The sequence below is a fragment of the Chionomys nivalis genome, chromosome 7 (assembly GCF_950005125.1).
Source record: "Chionomys nivalis chromosome 7, mChiNiv1.1, whole genome shotgun sequence".
In the NCBI taxonomy this organism is placed as follows: domain Eukaryota; kingdom Metazoa; phylum Chordata; class Mammalia; order Rodentia; family Cricetidae; genus Chionomys; species Chionomys nivalis.
The window spans coordinates 19,405,709-19,422,505 of record NC_080092.1 but is presented as its reverse complement, the minus strand read 5'-3'; the positions used below and the strand labels follow the sequence as shown (position 1 = coordinate 19,422,505).

At 45.8% G+C, this 16,797-nt stretch overlaps 1 protein-coding gene across 11 annotated transcripts in view; it reads left to right on the top strand.

The window, feature by feature from the left end:
• Positions 1-16,797, top strand: part of Tenm2 (teneurin transmembrane protein 2) — a 1,249,953-nt gene that overhangs the window by 1,190,417 nt on the left and 42,739 nt on the right. For 8 of the 11 annotated variants that reach the window (XM_057774197.1, XM_057774201.1, XM_057774199.1 and 5 more), the window contains 5 exons: positions 744-1,005; positions 1,775-2,042; positions 6,106-6,249; positions 6,734-6,983; positions 15,012-15,032. In XM_057774197.1, coding sequence (XP_057630180.1) covers positions 744-1,005; positions 1,775-2,042; positions 6,106-6,249; positions 6,734-6,983; positions 15,012-15,032 — 945 coding nt within the window. The remainder of the gene's footprint in view (positions 1-743; positions 1,006-1,774; positions 2,043-6,105; positions 6,250-6,733; positions 6,984-15,011; positions 15,033-16,797) is intronic. The other 3 variants (XM_057774202.1, XM_057774200.1, XM_057774198.1) reach the window with 1 other exon arrangement.

Sequence of the window (16,797 nt, the reverse complement as noted above, 5' to 3'; positions counted from 1 at the left end):
AGCAGCAGAGATTCCAGAGTAAACAAAGACAGAAACACTATGGCCCACACACACTTGAGAGTCCAGTGGAGTGCGTCTTAAAGTTGGGGCACAGCTCTCCACAAGCTACTTCGGCTTTGCCTTGCAGGCAGCTCCCCTCCATCTAGCTCTTGAGAAACAAGCAGGAATGTGACTGAAGAAGCACTGCCCACATTTCCAAGAGCATAGCAGAGTTTGGTTGACAACATGCGCTCATGGCCCTCTGACTGTGACCACACTGCTGCTATGCATGTCCCTCAGCCTTAGCACTGAATGCTTGATGCCAGGATCAGTGGCATTTTCTGCAAAATGCCAGATAGTGAGTCACTTAGGTTCTGCTGCCTGCCTGGCTCCTGTGGCCATGGCTCAGTTCTGTCCTTGTGGCAGGAACATAGACAGCCATAGAGGACATATAAGCAAATGTGTGCCAATCACACTGAATTACTAGTCCCCAAAACAGGTGGTAGGCCGGCTCTAGCTTACCCCTACCCTGATCTCATGAGCCCATTTCATTCTCTGTCACCCTGTCCTGGTCAATCCCATCATTCCCACGTGATAGGTGAATGGTGAGTAAATCTGATTGGCTCAAAGCAGGCTGGTAGCTTGCCTAGAGTCTCATAACTAGTAAGTTGCAACCAGACCCATCTACCTACTCTGTCCCTCCCACAGCTCTTAAGCAAGGAGAATGAAGGTGAGTCTAAATCACCCTATTGACCCGTCTCTAGGTTTGACCTGATTGCCAACGGGGGTGCCGCGTTGACTCTGCACTTTGAACGGGCACCTTTCATGAGCCAGGAGCGCACAGTGTGGCTGCCGTGGAATAGTTTTTATGCCATGGACACTCTGGTAATGAAGACTGAGGAGAACTCCATCCCCAGCTGCGACCTCAGTGGCTTTGTCCGACCTGATCCGATCATCATCTCTTCCCCTCTGTCCACCTTCTTCAGCGCTTCCCCTGCAGCGAACCCCATTGTGCCCGAGACCCAGGTAAGGGCAGGTGCCATACTTCCCAAACCAAGCCCGACTGTCTGCTTTCTCCTGCTATCTCTGTCTCCACAAGTGTACCAGAAACTAATATTTAAAAAGAGAAACAAAAACAAAAGAATAGGAGAAACAAAATATAGAATTTATAGCCATTGTAGGTGACAGTTTGAATCCCTCCCAGACATTCCAAATGTTTGCAGATAGTCGCTCAAGACTTTGGCAGCCATGAGAGCTTTTAATAAGATAAAAAACAACATGCATATATGCAACCCACCTACAAATTACTTTTTATTCCTGTTAGTCACAGAGATACATGATAAGAGCCGCTTTAATGATCTACATCAGCATTGCGACAGAGGGCATATTACATTACCGCCTCCCTGTTGCTTTATTCCGATTGTCAGTGAAAGTTGCAGGTTCATATAATTACAGCCTCTCGTGGCCTCCTTGCATGCAGCTAGCAATAAAGCCTGCTGTTCTTATTTACATCTTCGCCAACAGTGTGGGTTTTTTTTAAAAAGAGAAACGCAACAGTGACCAAGAATAATTATTAATCCAAAAATCGTAACCTCGGTTCCCATACTCCATGGCATAGGATGAAGTTTGGGTTGGTTTTCTTGTCTTCTCTCTCAGCTCTGAGAAGTGGTCCATGCAGCCACAGAAGGTGTGATGCCTCAGCGCGGGAGGCAGCTCACAGTCACGCTGGCTTGGAAACAGCTCACCCGCAAGGGTGTGTTGGACGCAGTAGACCAACCACATGTTTCTCCTCCAGGTTCTTCACGAAGAACTGGAGCTCCCAGGTTCCAATGTGAAGCTCCGTTATCTCAGCTCCCGAACCGCGGGGTACAAGTCGCTGCTGAAGATCACCATGACCCAGTCCACAGTGCCCTTGAACCTCATCAGGGTGCACCTGATGGTGGCTGTAGAGGGGCATCTCTTCCAGAAGTCATTCCAGGCTTCTCCCAACCTGGCCTACACATTCATCTGGGACAAGACTGATGCCTATGGCCAAAGGGTATATGGGCTCTCCGATGCTGTTGGTATGTGTTGGTCTCAACCACTTTTCATTCTGGGTTTTTGTTATCTTTCTATATATTCTGAGCACTCTTCTAGTAAAGAAAGACACAGCAGTCAGTAAGACAGACAAGATCTCTCTTCCAGGGCACTTATATTCCAGTGGAGGATGAAGATAAGAGAGACTGACTGCATAAGGAAACATGAAGCCATGTTAAGTGCTAGTAATAAAATAAAAATAAACGGAACCTACTGTGTGAAGGGGCAGTCATGGGTAAACAGTCATGGAAGATCCTCATTAAAGTAGTGTTTAGTTGAAGACTTGAATGGCCAACAGGAACCATGTGAGAATCAGAAAAAGGGTACTCCAGACAGAAAGAATGGTTGGGAGAACCAATGACCAGAATGCGGTGGTCAAAGCAGATGAATGTCCAGAGGTAGGCAGGGGCTGGTTCATGATCCAGAAAGTGTACTTGCAAATGGGTACTGAACCTATCTTAAAAATAAGGAATTGGGGCTTCAGGAGATCTGGAGGCCACACTGTGTGTTTGCAGGCTTTGCCCTTGAGCTGTTTACCCTCAGGAACAGCGGACCTCATAGAATGGTCCTTCGGTTGTGAGAGCCGGGGCAGTAGGTTGGCATCTGCTAGCTTCTTCCTATTTGTATAAAGCTGGCTGGTGATTTGGATCTAGCATCTTGTATCCTCTCTATCCTCCTACTTGTGATTCTCAAAGACTGGGAACAACATGACCAAAGAAAGAGGCCAGAAAATTCGGAAATGTTCACTGGGAGTGGCAGTATTTATCAGGTAGTCACTCTGTGCAGAGAGCCTAGTGACAAATCCTTCAGTAACCACTTGATGGCCCAAGTAGACCTTCTCACAGACATCATGGTACAGCTCAGGGGTGGGACAGGTAAAGTTCCCAATGACAATGCATCCAGCAGGTTCCAAGTACTCAGGAGATGCCCCAGCAGTCAGGCGGCTTCATCGATTCATTATATCAGTAACTCAAGCAGCATAGGCACTGGAGCGCCTAGAGCATGTCATCTCAAACACTGGCTACTAAAGAGTCTCCTAGCTGGTTTAGCCCATCTCGACTCAATAGCCAATACCACCAAGTAGATATGATACTCCACTCTCGTACTCTCTAGCTTCTGTCATCAGCTCATGCTGAATCCTGTTTCTCCAAACTCAAATCCATTCCCCTCCGTCATATATTCTTCTAAAGTTCCAGAAATCACATCCTCTCATCTGGAATATATCAACACATGTGTCTAAAAACACTTAGAAACCACAGTTTCTTAGTATCGCCAAACAACCCACCGCTGTTGGGTCTATCCATTGGTGGCCAGCTGTGGTCATACACAACTGTGATCCCAGAACTCAGGAATCTGAGATAGGATCACTAGTCTGAGGCTAGACTGAGCAACACTGGGCAAGCCCCTGTCTCAAAAGAAAGACAGAGAAAAAAAGGAAGGTAGGAAAGAAAGAAATTTCAATTTTCTCCTTAATATTGTAAAATATTAATACTTCAGTTGCTTGAAACAATATCCTAATAATGGTTGTTTTCTCTTAAATTTTGTAAAAAGGAAATTTTAATTGGGGCCAGCAAGATAGGTCAGCAGTAAGGGCCTGAGTTTAAGCCCTGAAACCCACAGGGTGGAAGGAAAGAACCAGCTCCTAACAATTGTCTTCTTCCCTCTACACGAGCATTGTAGCACAAGACATACACACACATACCCACTTACAGACATAAGCTAATAGATTTTTTAAATGCAAAAATAATTTTCATCTCACTTTCTATGTCTCTCTTTAAATTAAGTTGACTTGCTATTGCTTCTCTCTTTCATCTTATAATTTAATCATTGAAGAAATTGGGTCGTTTGCCCATAAAATCTCTAGTCAGGTCTGCTGGCTGGTGTGTATTGGTGGCTGTGTAACCCCCTGCAGACAGGTAGTTGAGCCTTGAGTCTTCCTCTGGCCCAGGTTTGGTTGGGCAGGACAACCTAAGGGGCATTGTGCAGTTCTACCAGGAGGAACCCGGTGGGGCTGGGTGTCTCTTAAGATTTAGCAGCGTCAGCCAGGCAGTGGTGGCGCACGCCTTTAATCCCAGCACTCGGGAGGCAGAGGCAGGCAGATCTCTGTGAGTTCGGGGCCAACCTGGTCTACAAGAGCTAGTTCCAGGACAGGAACCAAAAAGCTACAGAGAAACCCTGTCTCGAAAATAAAATTAAAAAAAAAAGACTTAGCAGCGTTGTCTTTATATATTTAAGGTCACCAAGGATTACAGAATGATATTTTAAGTCTGTCTCACTGAGTCTTCAACTATGAGCTGGACTACTTTCATACAGAGGTGGCTTCTCATTAACAACTTGGCTATTTGAGCTCTAGTTCACACAGGAAAGAAAGGACAAATACGTGCTTCTTTCCCTTATTTACTGGTTTCTAGCATAATGAGTTGGCTTATCCTCCAAGGGTAGCAAATGAATGTTTTCTTAAATACCACTATGAACTCACACACTGAAATATATCTCGTATATTTCAACGCATTGAAGTCATTACGCTTGTTAATAGTCAGAGAGTCCAGTGTGTGGTCATTAGGAGTCTCTTCAAGCTGACTCCCAAATCCTTTGACATGACCCTCAGAGATGACAATTCCTTCTTCATTTGTTATCTGCCATGGTCTCAATGTGTTCATTTCTTTCTCCCTGATTGTCAACAAACCCTGAAACTTTGCCGGGAGAAGCAGTGTATCAAGACCACAAAGTGGACACGAGCACTGCTGAGTTGGTCATGATTGGCAGTTTGAAAGGACAAGCTTTGAAGTGGTGGGGATGCCTGGGTAGGCTCTGTTTGTTGCTGTTCTGAGGCAAAAACGTATCCTTCATTCATATCGACATTTGCGTATCTCAGGATTTTTCAAAAGCTGCAGAAAATCCCCATTGGTGACACACGTAGTTAAGAGTTTAATGTTCTAGGAACAGCTATATAACAATGCCTCTGATTTTGAGAGCAGCCTTCCAATTAAAGACATACGGCACCTCAGCATCTGGTCTCAACTCTCCCGCCAAACCACTCTAAGAAGCCGAGACTTCGCTCACCGCATTACAAACGGGGAAGGCATGAGGCACAAGGCTGCAATCACGGGGCGATGCACCTCTCTCCTCCTTTCCCTCTTCTCTGTGACAAGTGCATGGTTTTTACAAACAAGGTTTCAGGGTCTGAAACTCATTGGCACACATTGTGACTAGCAGGCTGCCCTCTGTGGGTACCAGGCTTTCCTGGTATTTTCTAAACCCTGAGTGCAGTCACCCCTTGGTATCCAAAGAGGTTTGTTTCCACAATCCCCATGATTACCAAGCTCTCTGTGGATGCTCAGGTCCCTTGCATGGGATGGCACAGCATTTTGTCTTTAACCTGAACGTATCCTCCCATATTCTTTTAATCACCTTTGGATAAGTTTTATAATGTGTATTGTTTAGGGGATGATAACACAGAAAAACACTTGTCTATGTTCAGTTCAGATGCAGTATATTTTTCCACATCGTTTCAGTCTATACGACATCGGTTGAATTTCTAGGTACAAAAGCTGCAGACACTGAAGGTCGGCAGGCCAGCTGTGCTAAGAACCTTTTTCTTATACAAGCTGCTGCCCCCAAACCTCCTTATGAAGGAACTTCATTGCTTTCTAAGGCCTTCTCCTAAAGAGTAACATAACAAATGCATCCCAGGAACAGCAGGCTGACAGAAACTGCCTCCCATCCTCCTGTCAACGTCTAAGGAGACTTGTTCAGGGCTAGGTTTTGAAATGATGCTTCTCCCGCTTCCATGCCTCTGAGGTCATTTTGAAGATCAACATGTTCATCAGGAAAGTCTTCCTGTGATTTCTGCATGAAGTTTCAAAGCTGAATTCAACTCAAAGTCTAGATTTCATGGAATGAAGTTGCAGGGCCAAAGCTGCCAGCCCCCTCTTGAAGTTTGGGGAACAAATATCGCTGCTAATGTGTGGTTCTCATTCTTACTAAGGAGCTCTGGAGCACTCAGTCACCTCCTCTCTCCCACTTTGTCCCCAACCCTTTGTCTTACAGTGTCTGTCGGGTTCGAATATGAGACCTGCCCCAGCCTCATCCTATGGGAGAAAAGAACAGCCCTGCTTCAGGGATTTGAGCTGGACCCTTCCAACCTGGGTGGCTGGTCCCTGGACAAGCACCACATCCTCAATGTGAAAAGTGGTAAGTTGGGAACTAGGGACAGTGCTTAAGCGGGCAATGCTTGCCTTCCTTGCTTGGAGTCCTGGATTCCATCCCTGGCACAATAAAACATTTATTAATAAATTGATTCATTGGTTTAGTCTCTCTAGTGTTGACATTTAAGTGGTAGCCTTTGCTTGGGCATTTATTTAAAATCAAATGCTCCACCAGATTCACAGATCTTTCTCATTTTTCCCCCTTTAAAAGTCAATCTCAATATATCAGCCTTATTGTACCTCATCATTCCTTTCCTGTTATCCCTCCAAATAGTATCATACCCATATCATAGCTTTGGGAGTGGACCTCCCATTGTAGCTCTCTGCATCGGGAGGAAATGGGAAAGCTCCCCCAAAAGGAGAGGTTCCCCATTTTTTTCCCTATCACTTCCCACCCACTCAGTAGGTCAATCCACGTATTCTCCCTAACAGGGTGTTGTAATCCCCTCCACTCTGCCTCCCTCCCCCAGGAATACTACACAAAGGCACAGGGGAGAACCAGTTCCTGACCCAGCAGCCTGCCATCATCACAAGCATCATGGGCAACGGTCGCCGCAGGAGCATCTCCTGTCCCAGCTGCAACGGCCTTGCCGAAGGCAACAAATTGTTGGCCCCTGTGGCCCTGGCTGTGGGGATCGACGGGAGCCTCTTTGTTGGCGACTTCAATTACATCCGGCGCATCTTCCCTTCTCGAAATGTGACCAGTATCCTGGAGTTACGGTAAATGGCCACACAAGAAAACTTCTGCTCTCTAGATCCCCCTTGTGCACGGGTTTCTCTCGGTGGGTAGAAGGTGGTTGAATTTGGGGTTCTCAGAGTGGGAAATGGTTTGATTATCTATAAAATGCCAGCCGCACACTTAATACGATTGTCAGCAATTCAGCTACAAACAAGAGAAACAAAAAGTCCTCAGCCCGAAAGGAGCCAAGTGTCTTTCATTTTTTAGAAAGCTCAGTAGCTGCCTCTGGCACACATCAAAGTGTGAGGACCACTGATGCTCAGCTCCTAATTCACAAAGTTTTGCTGAGCACCTCTGGGTGCTGCCCCTAGTAAGCCCTCCGGATCTTCCTGTACTTTTTGGGATGCAGTGTGGCACAGCAGCATCTGGCCTAACGAGATCATTTCTCGCCATCCTGGAAGATTCCTCCTGGCCATTGCTTGCTACTAAGTCTGAAGACTAGATTCCAAACCCTCAACCAGAGGAATATATATACAGAGAGGGAGAAAGATGGAAATGAGGAACTGAGGGGGAGGGAAATAGCTAATAAATATCTGATAAGTGTATATTATACCTTCAGGTAGTGTTTGTGAGCCAATAGGGAACTTCCATTATGTCACGTGGAAAATGAAAAAATAATGAATGAAAGTCATTCATGAAAGTCATGAATGCTTTAAGGAAAACCTCACAGGGCAAGACATAGGGAGCTTGGTGAATGGGGGGAGGGCTACAAAACACAACATAGTCAGAAAAACCCCTCCTACTGATAGTGTTTGAGCTGGGCCCTGAATGATGACATCAGCCATCGGACATCTGGGGGAAAGCATTCCAGGCACAGGGAAGTTACACAAAAGATCTATTTTCAGCCAGTAACCTGGCTAACTGGAGGAACCCATAGAAGTCCAATGGGACTGGGGGCTGGTGAGCCCAGAAGAGCATCTTCCCAGGAACCAGAGAAGAAAGGAAGGGACATGTGCTTTGGATTGACGGATGAGCAAAAATTGCATTTCGTTTGCGAGGGGTAGCCACTAGAGGCGGAAGTAGAGGTGGATGTAGTTCATGTATGATCTGAGTGGCCTTTTGAAAAGATGACTCCGGCTAGCCTTGGGAAAAGGACTGTAGGAATGCGGGGGTGGAGGCAAGAAAATTCATAGAGGCTGTGTCGGTGGTCCAGGATTTGGGTCATGGTGATTTGGTAGCGCTGACAGGATGTAGAAATGTCCCAGTGGAGATGTGTCTTCCAGTTAAACCTGATGTGAAAGCCATGAAGAGAGGGAGAGAGGAGGAAAGAGAAGAAGAAAGAAGTGATGTGCAGGGAGAGAGAGAGCCCTAGGATTTGGGCCTGAGCCACCAAGTGACTGGTGGTACCGTGGAAGCACCCTCAGCTACCGTATCAAAGATGCACAGGCCACCACCCATGCTCGCACTGCATGTCTATGTCCATTCAATCCGCATCAGTGTGAGCCAAAGGCCTGACAGCAAACCTGAGCAGAAGGGACTTTGGCTCCAGGTTTCAGAGCACTCTGTCTACGTTGGCAGGAAGGGTATGGCAGAGAAGTTCACGCCATGGCAGACAGGAAGCCAAGCAGAACCAGGACAGGAGAGGTCAGGACAAGATATCCTGCAAGCACATGCTCCACGAACCTGCATCCTTCAACCAGACCACACCTTCTGTAATGACACCACCTCCCTGTAGTCTAGTCTTTTTTTTTTTTTAATCCATCAATGGATTAAGCATTAGGTCAGAGTCCTCATGACCTAATCATCTCTGGAAACACCTTCAGGACACACTGAGAGGCATGCTTCACTAAACTCTTAGGTTCTTCTCAATCCAATCAAGTTGGCAATCAGTGTCCTCACGGTCCCTGCTGGGAAAGACGTCAGTGACCTGGCCACCAGCTGCTATCATTAGATCTTCTTAGGAGTCAGAACTCTGCCAGGCACCATAAGGGGTAAAACGTATAAGTGGCAGGGTGGGGGGAGGCACAGCAGTTCCATCCTGAGATAACCATAGCCCCCTCTTCCACGGGATGTTTACTGAGTGTTAGTGTTGGGCACACACACACATACCTCTGTGGGGACAGGAGAAATGGAATGTGGGCTCAAGAAATAACCTGCTGAGGGTAGAGCGGGGGGCGGCGGGCACCTGGAGAAGAAAATGCACTTCCAGCTGAGCTGAAGAGCCAAAGAAACCATAACAGAGACAGAGTGCAAGGCCATGAAGTCCAAGCAGAGGAGAAATGTGTAGTAGAGGAGCAGAGAGAGAGCAAGCAGGAGGCACAATGACACTCCCCGCTTTCTCCAGCTCTCCCCCAGGGAAGTCTCCTTCCCGAGATCGGTTCACTGTTGTTGTTGTTATTGTTGTTGTTGTTGTTTGTCTTAGTTAGACCCTCTATGGCAGCGATGAGACCCATGACCCAAAAGCCAGCTGGGGAGGAAAGGATTTATTTGGCTTACACCTCCACAGCACTGAAGGAAGTCAGGACAGGAACTCAAACAGGGTAGGATCCTGGAGGCAAGAGCAGATGCAGAAGCAATGGAGCGGGGCTGCTTACTGACTAGCTCAGCCTGCTTTCTTATAGAACCCAGGACCACCAGCCTAGGATGGCACCATCCAGAAAGGGCTCTCCACCACCAATCCTCCATGTATGGACTTCCTCCTCTGTTAGGGCTCTTCCTGCTCAAAGTCAAATCAGTGCTGACCTGGTTGGTACATTGCCACCTCCAGCTCTTAATTCATGCTGCTTGCTCAACTCAACATATCCATTTGACCTAGGCAACCACTTCCTGTCTGTTAGTTCTGTTCTGAAGGTTCCCTTTTCCCAGAAATTCTCCCCCTCCTCTGAGAATGCAACATTCTGGGTTTCCATTGGCGCTGACACTACTTCCTACCTTGCTGGGTTATTTCTGCATGGCTCTTCAGGCATAGGTGTGTGCACTTCTATAAAGTAGACACCTTGATCATCTCCACCCTGTCGAGTCTAGAGCAGTATCCAGCCAGTACTAGGTACTCAAGATGGGTACGTGAACTCAACAGCCAGTCCCTCCCCTCTTGTCAGACCCGGCCTTTGATTCCAAATCTCTCAGACTGTAGAGACAACAAGACCAGTGGTAAACACTAACCGTCCAATCAAAGAAAAGCAAACCATGCCTATGTGGTAACAACTGAGGGCACCTTGAAGGTTATCATTCCCAATTTCCCCCAATAGCTGTGTAATTTTTTTCCCATTTTTTTTTTTTGCCGTTTTTTATTTTTAAACTGTCTTCAAACTTGTTCTTGCTTTCATCAGGCAGGAACCCAGAGCTTTTACAAGAACGCTGCCTTGAGTCTTCCTTTCTTCCCACTACGTGCCTGAAAACAAAGAGCTGTCAATCCCTCTCTTCAAAACAGTGGCCCGCGGAGGGGGGAGGGGGTGGGGAAGACTGTCTTGCCTGTGTCTTTTCTCCATTGTGGCTTGGCAGCTGAACGATTCCATTTTGGCATCGTCGGCACCCAGCCCTACCTTGCTCACCCACCCCAGCGCCCCGCCTCCCAATCAAGTCCCTATTGAAGTCTTACCACAACCGTCCCTAAGTTTGCCTCTGTTTTTGCCTATATGAAACACTCCAGCCGGAGATCCCCACAGCCCAGTAACGTCTGATGCTGGAAAGGGTGCAATGGCTATCAGCTGTGTGTTCTGATTCAACACGGTCACAACACCCACTTCCTGAAAAAGCCCAACATCCCACCTGTAGGAGATGTTTTCCTGTAATTATCACCCTCTCCACCTCGTCCATGGAAAACCTAACCGCTCTGGCACAGATAAATTCATCCGTCACTAACATCTTAGGGTGAATTTCTCTCAGAGGTAAATCCTCCACTCTCCAATTTGAAAACATCTTAAGAAGTAGACTCCACAGCATGGCAGGGCCGGGGCAGTACCTCTAATGTCTCTTGGTGTGACCCCTTTTGATAGACATAAGGCTGTCATACCTCTTCTAATGTTTGAAATTCTTTTCCATTTTCCAAACAAAAGTGATGCTGTTGCATGTGGTTTGGTTTTTGTGTGTGTGTGTGGGGGGGGGGGTTCTGAAAAGACCACCCTCCAGGCAGACATCCTTCCTGTGTTTTCCGTGGAGAGGGGTGGAGGGGACAGGCATGGCGGACTGCCCTAGAATAGATGTTCAGGGTAGGGAATTGTCCAGCTTCTATGTGTTAGTACTGGAGGAGGCAGATATGTGGACAAAGTAGGAACCTAGGAAAGAGGGCAAAAGCACCAGACACTAGAAGTCCAAAGAATCCCAAAAGACAAGCTTGACCTGAGAGTTAAACAAGCAGCCATCCCACTGAGTGTGAGGGCGGACAGTGTGACCGCATCTGGACCCACTGAGAGTGAGAACACACAGTGTGACTACAGCCAACTGGACCCACTGAGTGTGGAGGATGCACAGGGTGCCAGGTTCCCTCCTTCAGCTTTGAAGATGTTAAGAAAGTAAAGCAAGCAAAGCCCTTAACCCAGAATAGTAATAACTACCATGTCTCCAAACAATTTGGGCTCCCCCTTGGCTCTGTTTTCAAAGCCCTTTCACCAACGACATATCTAAGCTGTCCTTTCAAAGCCCTTTGACCAAGGGCAGATCTAAGCTCCTAGGGCTGAAAGCTAATACAATTTTAGGAGGTCCCTCTTAAAAAGAAGAAAAGCTAATTATAAATAAAAAATAAAAACTGAGTGCCAGGGAGGTGTGTAGGGAGATAGAAGTGCTTGCTGCCCAAGACCAACGACCTGAGTTCATTCCCCAGAACCCACAGTGGAAAGATAGAGTCAACTCCAAACGGTGTCCTTTGACCCCCTACACAAACATTCTGCAGTGTGCGCATGCCTGTACTCATGCACAGACACACAGCACACACATACACAGACAATAATCATGAAAATAATTAATAATAACAAATTTGGTTAAGAGAAAGAACCACCCACGGTATTACCTGAACCATCTTAATCTTGTCTAGACTTCAGGTCTAGTTAGTACTGGGATGAGAGGAAATGGAAGATGAAACAATATTATTTAAGATGAGAAAAAGAGAACAAAAGGGCAAGCCTCGGGTCACGGGCATCACCAAGCACAAATGACTTGACACTTTATACAAGTTGACTCCTACTCTGCCTCCGTGTGCCTGACTTTCCCCATACCCCTTTGATTATCTTCTGATAATTTTGTTGTTGTTTTCATTTGTTTTGTCTTGGGATTTTTGTTGTTGTTTGGGGGTTTCAAAGTAGGGTCTCATAGCCCAGGCTGGCCTTGAACTTGCTGCCATTTAGCCCAGGATGGCCAGGAACTCCTGCTCCTTCTGTCTCCACTTCCCAAGTACCACCGCACTCGGCTCTCAGATTATTTTTTTTAATGTGACAGTTATTTTTCGATTTTTTTTGTTATCTATAAAATGAACAGACACGTTAACTCTTTCCTCCCATATAACCAATCAGAATTGGTTATAGAATATGGATAAAGTTAAAAAAAAAAAACTTGTTGCTATATTCACAATTGGTTGTTAATAACACAAAGTTGTGAGAGGTAACAAACTTGGAGAAACCTCTATCAGGTTTCCTCTGTAATATTTCTGGGCATTTCACATTTTCTTGTAATGTTCTTTGAACTGATGTTCATTAATCATTGTGTCACCAACGTACACATAACCATGAAGGATGAATTCTGCAGTGGCTCTCACATGCCCTACAAAGATGCTACATGAATCAACACGATAGAGCAGAAGCATTCCCAAGAGCCATTCTTACGACAGGATGGCTGGCAATAATTTAGCCAGATGCTGAAGGAGCTGTAACCACCTAACTGCATCCTGCTAGAACTCAACTAAATGGATCCCAAATTAATGTCTCTGTACTTAGAATAGAAACAATAAAGCCATGCCCAACCCAACTCCACTCTACTTGAACGGGAAAAGGGTGGGAGAACGCGAAGGCCCACAGCCCTCCCAACTGTCTGTAGTTTCAAACTTCTGAACAGAGCATAGATAGGGCTACGCAGCTAGTCCGTGGCCAAGAGAAGCAACCTCCTTCCAGATTCCCTGCTCTGGAAGACTTGCTTCCCCAGTCCTTCCTCTCTCTGAAGTATCAGCAATGCAGAGATGTGTAAGTCTCATCCTGTCCTCAAAGATGTGGAGAAGATCAGCACACACACATAAATCACAGGGTGATGACAGCTCTGGGAGGTAGGCTGGGGAGCCCGGGGGAGCCCCTGCAGTCTTTGCAGAGGACACAGGCCGCCGAGACTCTGGGGTGTGAAATGCTAATCCATCTCAGTTTCTGAAATTGGAGACATCTCTTTTCCCTCAAAGGGTGTGCCTGAAGGGTCTGTGTTGTTGAAGGTGTGCAAACTCTAAGCCTGTCCCCCTCAGAAGTAGGGCATCTGTACTCTTTGGCACGGACTAACTAAAAGATGATGTTATTTTGGCTAGTTTCCTGCCCTGGACTGGAAAAACAGTGATCTCAGCCTTTATCCAAAGCTCATATCCATATGATCTGCCAAACTCTGTACCTTCCTAGGCCTTGGTCCCCTCCCCTCCTGTCCTCTCCCCCTAACACTGATATAGTAATCACCTTAAAGCAGATGTTCTTAGAAAAGAAGTAGGTCAGGACTGCAGACCCAAATCCCATCCAGTCTTCTCACAAAATCTTGAGTTTAAAAAAAAAAATGGGATTGATATTGCAATAATTAAGAGGCAAATGTGTCTACCACTGGTGGCAGATAGCATTTCACTTTCATTAAGCAATATAAAATAGACGCGAGAATTCCCGGCTGCCGCCCTGACACACCAGGCTTTACAGACTGAATCTTAAATTGCACTATGTCAGTCAGAGCTCAGGAGTTATCAGCATCATTTAATTAACTTTTTTTTTTTTTTGGAAAAACTAACATGTTAGACTAAAATATAAAATTGTAATCTCTGTGTAAACCTTCCTCTAATGGTGGCCCCCGACAGAGGCCTGAGCTGCACTCAGAATCAGGGCACGCCCCTCTCTCTGTCCTGTCCCCACGCTTCCTTTCTCAGCTGGAAGGAAAGTGAATCCAGGGCTCCTACTACCTGGCCCTAGAAGCCTAGGAATTGGGAGTAGATTTCCTTCCTTGGGGCCCTTACATCTCTTCTTCTCTAATACTACATTTCAGCCACTTTCCTGCTGAAATTGAAATGTCTTTTTGTTCTTGGAGGGAAAGAAAAAAGCAACAAACCTTTTTTTTTTCCCCCTAACTCTCCTAAACGGTGTGCTAACTGGAGTCTCCATCTCCAACATCAAGAGGATAGTATCGCCTGTGAATTTTATGAATGGCAAAATACTGGCTGCTACAGTGAGAAAGAATGAATACGGGTTGTGAGGTGTGACGCTCATGCAAGTGAATGGGGGAAAGGAGCAAGGAAGCCTGGGGCGGGGGGGGGGGGCAGAAACTGATCTGGTGAGTGAAAAGCCTTTGACAGGCTGCAGCTGATATGAGCCAGGGTTCTCTCTTTTCGGTGGTCCTGACTCTACCCTTGATACACCAGTAGCAGTCAACAACACGAGTGTCACTATGCTCCTTCCACACCCAGGACAGACATCACAAATCAATCACAGAGTTCTTGCCAGCTGAGCTTGAAACTGGCTTCAGAATCCTTCTACCACCACGTTCACAGAAGTCCTTACTAGTCAGCAGGTATTGCCCCTGAGAGTCAACCCATCTGCCATCACTGCATCAGCCAGAAGTTCTGTCTCCCCTGTTGCCCCCTGTGTCCCATGACAGCCACCTTGCCTGTCAGAAAAACCAAGCATTTCCCAGTGGCCAGGAGGACTCTACATTCAGGGATTCTTCCCAAGTAATTGAGCCAGGAACTGTCAGTTAGAAAAGAATTTAAAAAAAAAAAAAAATGAAAAAGATTGCTTTGCTGGGGGGAGGGTTCCATTATACAAGAAACAAACAAAAAAATGTTATGTTTGCATTATCATCAATTCCTCAGCTAACTGTTTGTTCTTTTTTCCTTCTGTTTTCTTTCTATAAAGAAATAAAGAGTTTAAACATAGGTAAGATGAAGCACTCTTTCCCATATAATTTGCTATGGTTTGTTTGTTCCTTGTGTTCAATTTCTTGTTTTGTGCTTTTTGTGTAATGTTGTATATTTTTATGTACCAAATACAGTAACTTTTTTATGTGCTAATTGTGTGTTGTGGATATGATAAGCTTTTGCAATTATGAAATGCAGTCAAAAAGCAACCAAATAAGCTGACAGTAATTAGGATTTCTGGGAGATGCGAGAGCAAGATAACAAACCCTCAGTGAACCTCTGTCCCGGCTGCTCCGTGTGGTCCATAATTGGGCTAAACAGTGGAGGCAAACTTCGGGCTTTTGTAAATGCTGGACTGGGTTCACAAAAGCTTTAATGAACTGGAAATGGGTCAAAAACTCATTTTCAACTCATTAATGATTTTCCCCTAGATATGTGGTCATTTAAACACCACACACACACACACACACACACATACACACACGTTAATTACCAATCTGCGGGTCAGAATAAATCCAACAGTTAGGTACATTGAGAATTGTTATAAAGTTAAATCCCCCTTGAGTAGTACAACAGGTGTAGACCAAGGGCTTTTTGTCGCTGTGCTGACCCAAGATGATTTAAGAACACAACGGTAGAATTCACATGTCAAATACACAACACGTATGTGTGTGCATGCAAGTGAGCATTGCAGAGACATGGATGCAGCATAAGTATTCTAACAGAAAAGATGTTCTTTCGTGCTTTGGGGAAGAGCAACTTATTGATGGTATGAACGCTGTCTCCAGTCCATGAAACACCAGCCATGAAGCCTTTTGTGACAATGGGTCAGATGGGACAAAGAATAGAAACAGATCACCCGGTATCATCGTTCTCTAAGGAATGCACATTTTTAGTGGAGGAAAAGTTCCACCTTTGTAATCTTGAAAAACCCCCCAAATTGACTGGCTATAGATACCCCAATGCAGCAAAAAAAATTTTCAAAGAGTAGAAATGTCCCCCCAAAGACTCCCCCTTCCTGGAAACCCACAGACCAACCATGTTTGCTCCTCACCGCAGCCACCAGTATGGAGTATGGCTTTCCACTGTTCCTGGGCTGCTCTCTGAGAGTCATGGCTAGAAAGAGGATGGGCTACCAGAAGAGTGGTCTCACCCAGCAACAGCTAACCCCACCTGTCGGCTCTTATGCCAGAAATCTGGAAAGGCCTCTTCAGATCGGGCTCCCTAGAAAGTCCAGAATTAATTATCTTCCTCAGACATAGGCACAGATGTGCAGGGCCTTCATCTTCCCGAGGATCGTGCCAGCTACTGTTCGCTTAGTGAGAGGGTGCAGCATCTAATTAAAAAATGGCATGGATTTTTCCCTTTCTGCCCTAATTTGTTTTGCATATATGGATATTCTCGAATGACTTGGCCAAGAAGTGAGAAGGGCGGAAAACAAAGGGAGAGGGAAGGGAAAGAAAAGAACCCAAAGTAGCCCACTCTCTGAAAAGACCTTGACTTCCAGTTCAATTAGCAGTCTTAATAGCAACCCGAAGAGAAGCAGGAATTAAAGATGGCCTCGACACACAAATAGTTCCTAAAAATAGCTTCCCGACTCTTTTTTTTTATTATTAAAATCAGGCAAGAACCCAGATGATAGTGTTTTAATTAGTAATTTACCAGTTAATGTCCACAGGACAAATACACCTGACACCAACCGTCATATATTCACCTCCACTCACCTCTTCCAGCCCCTCTCCTCCCATCGTCCCAGAATATAATTGAAAAATATCAGGACAGAA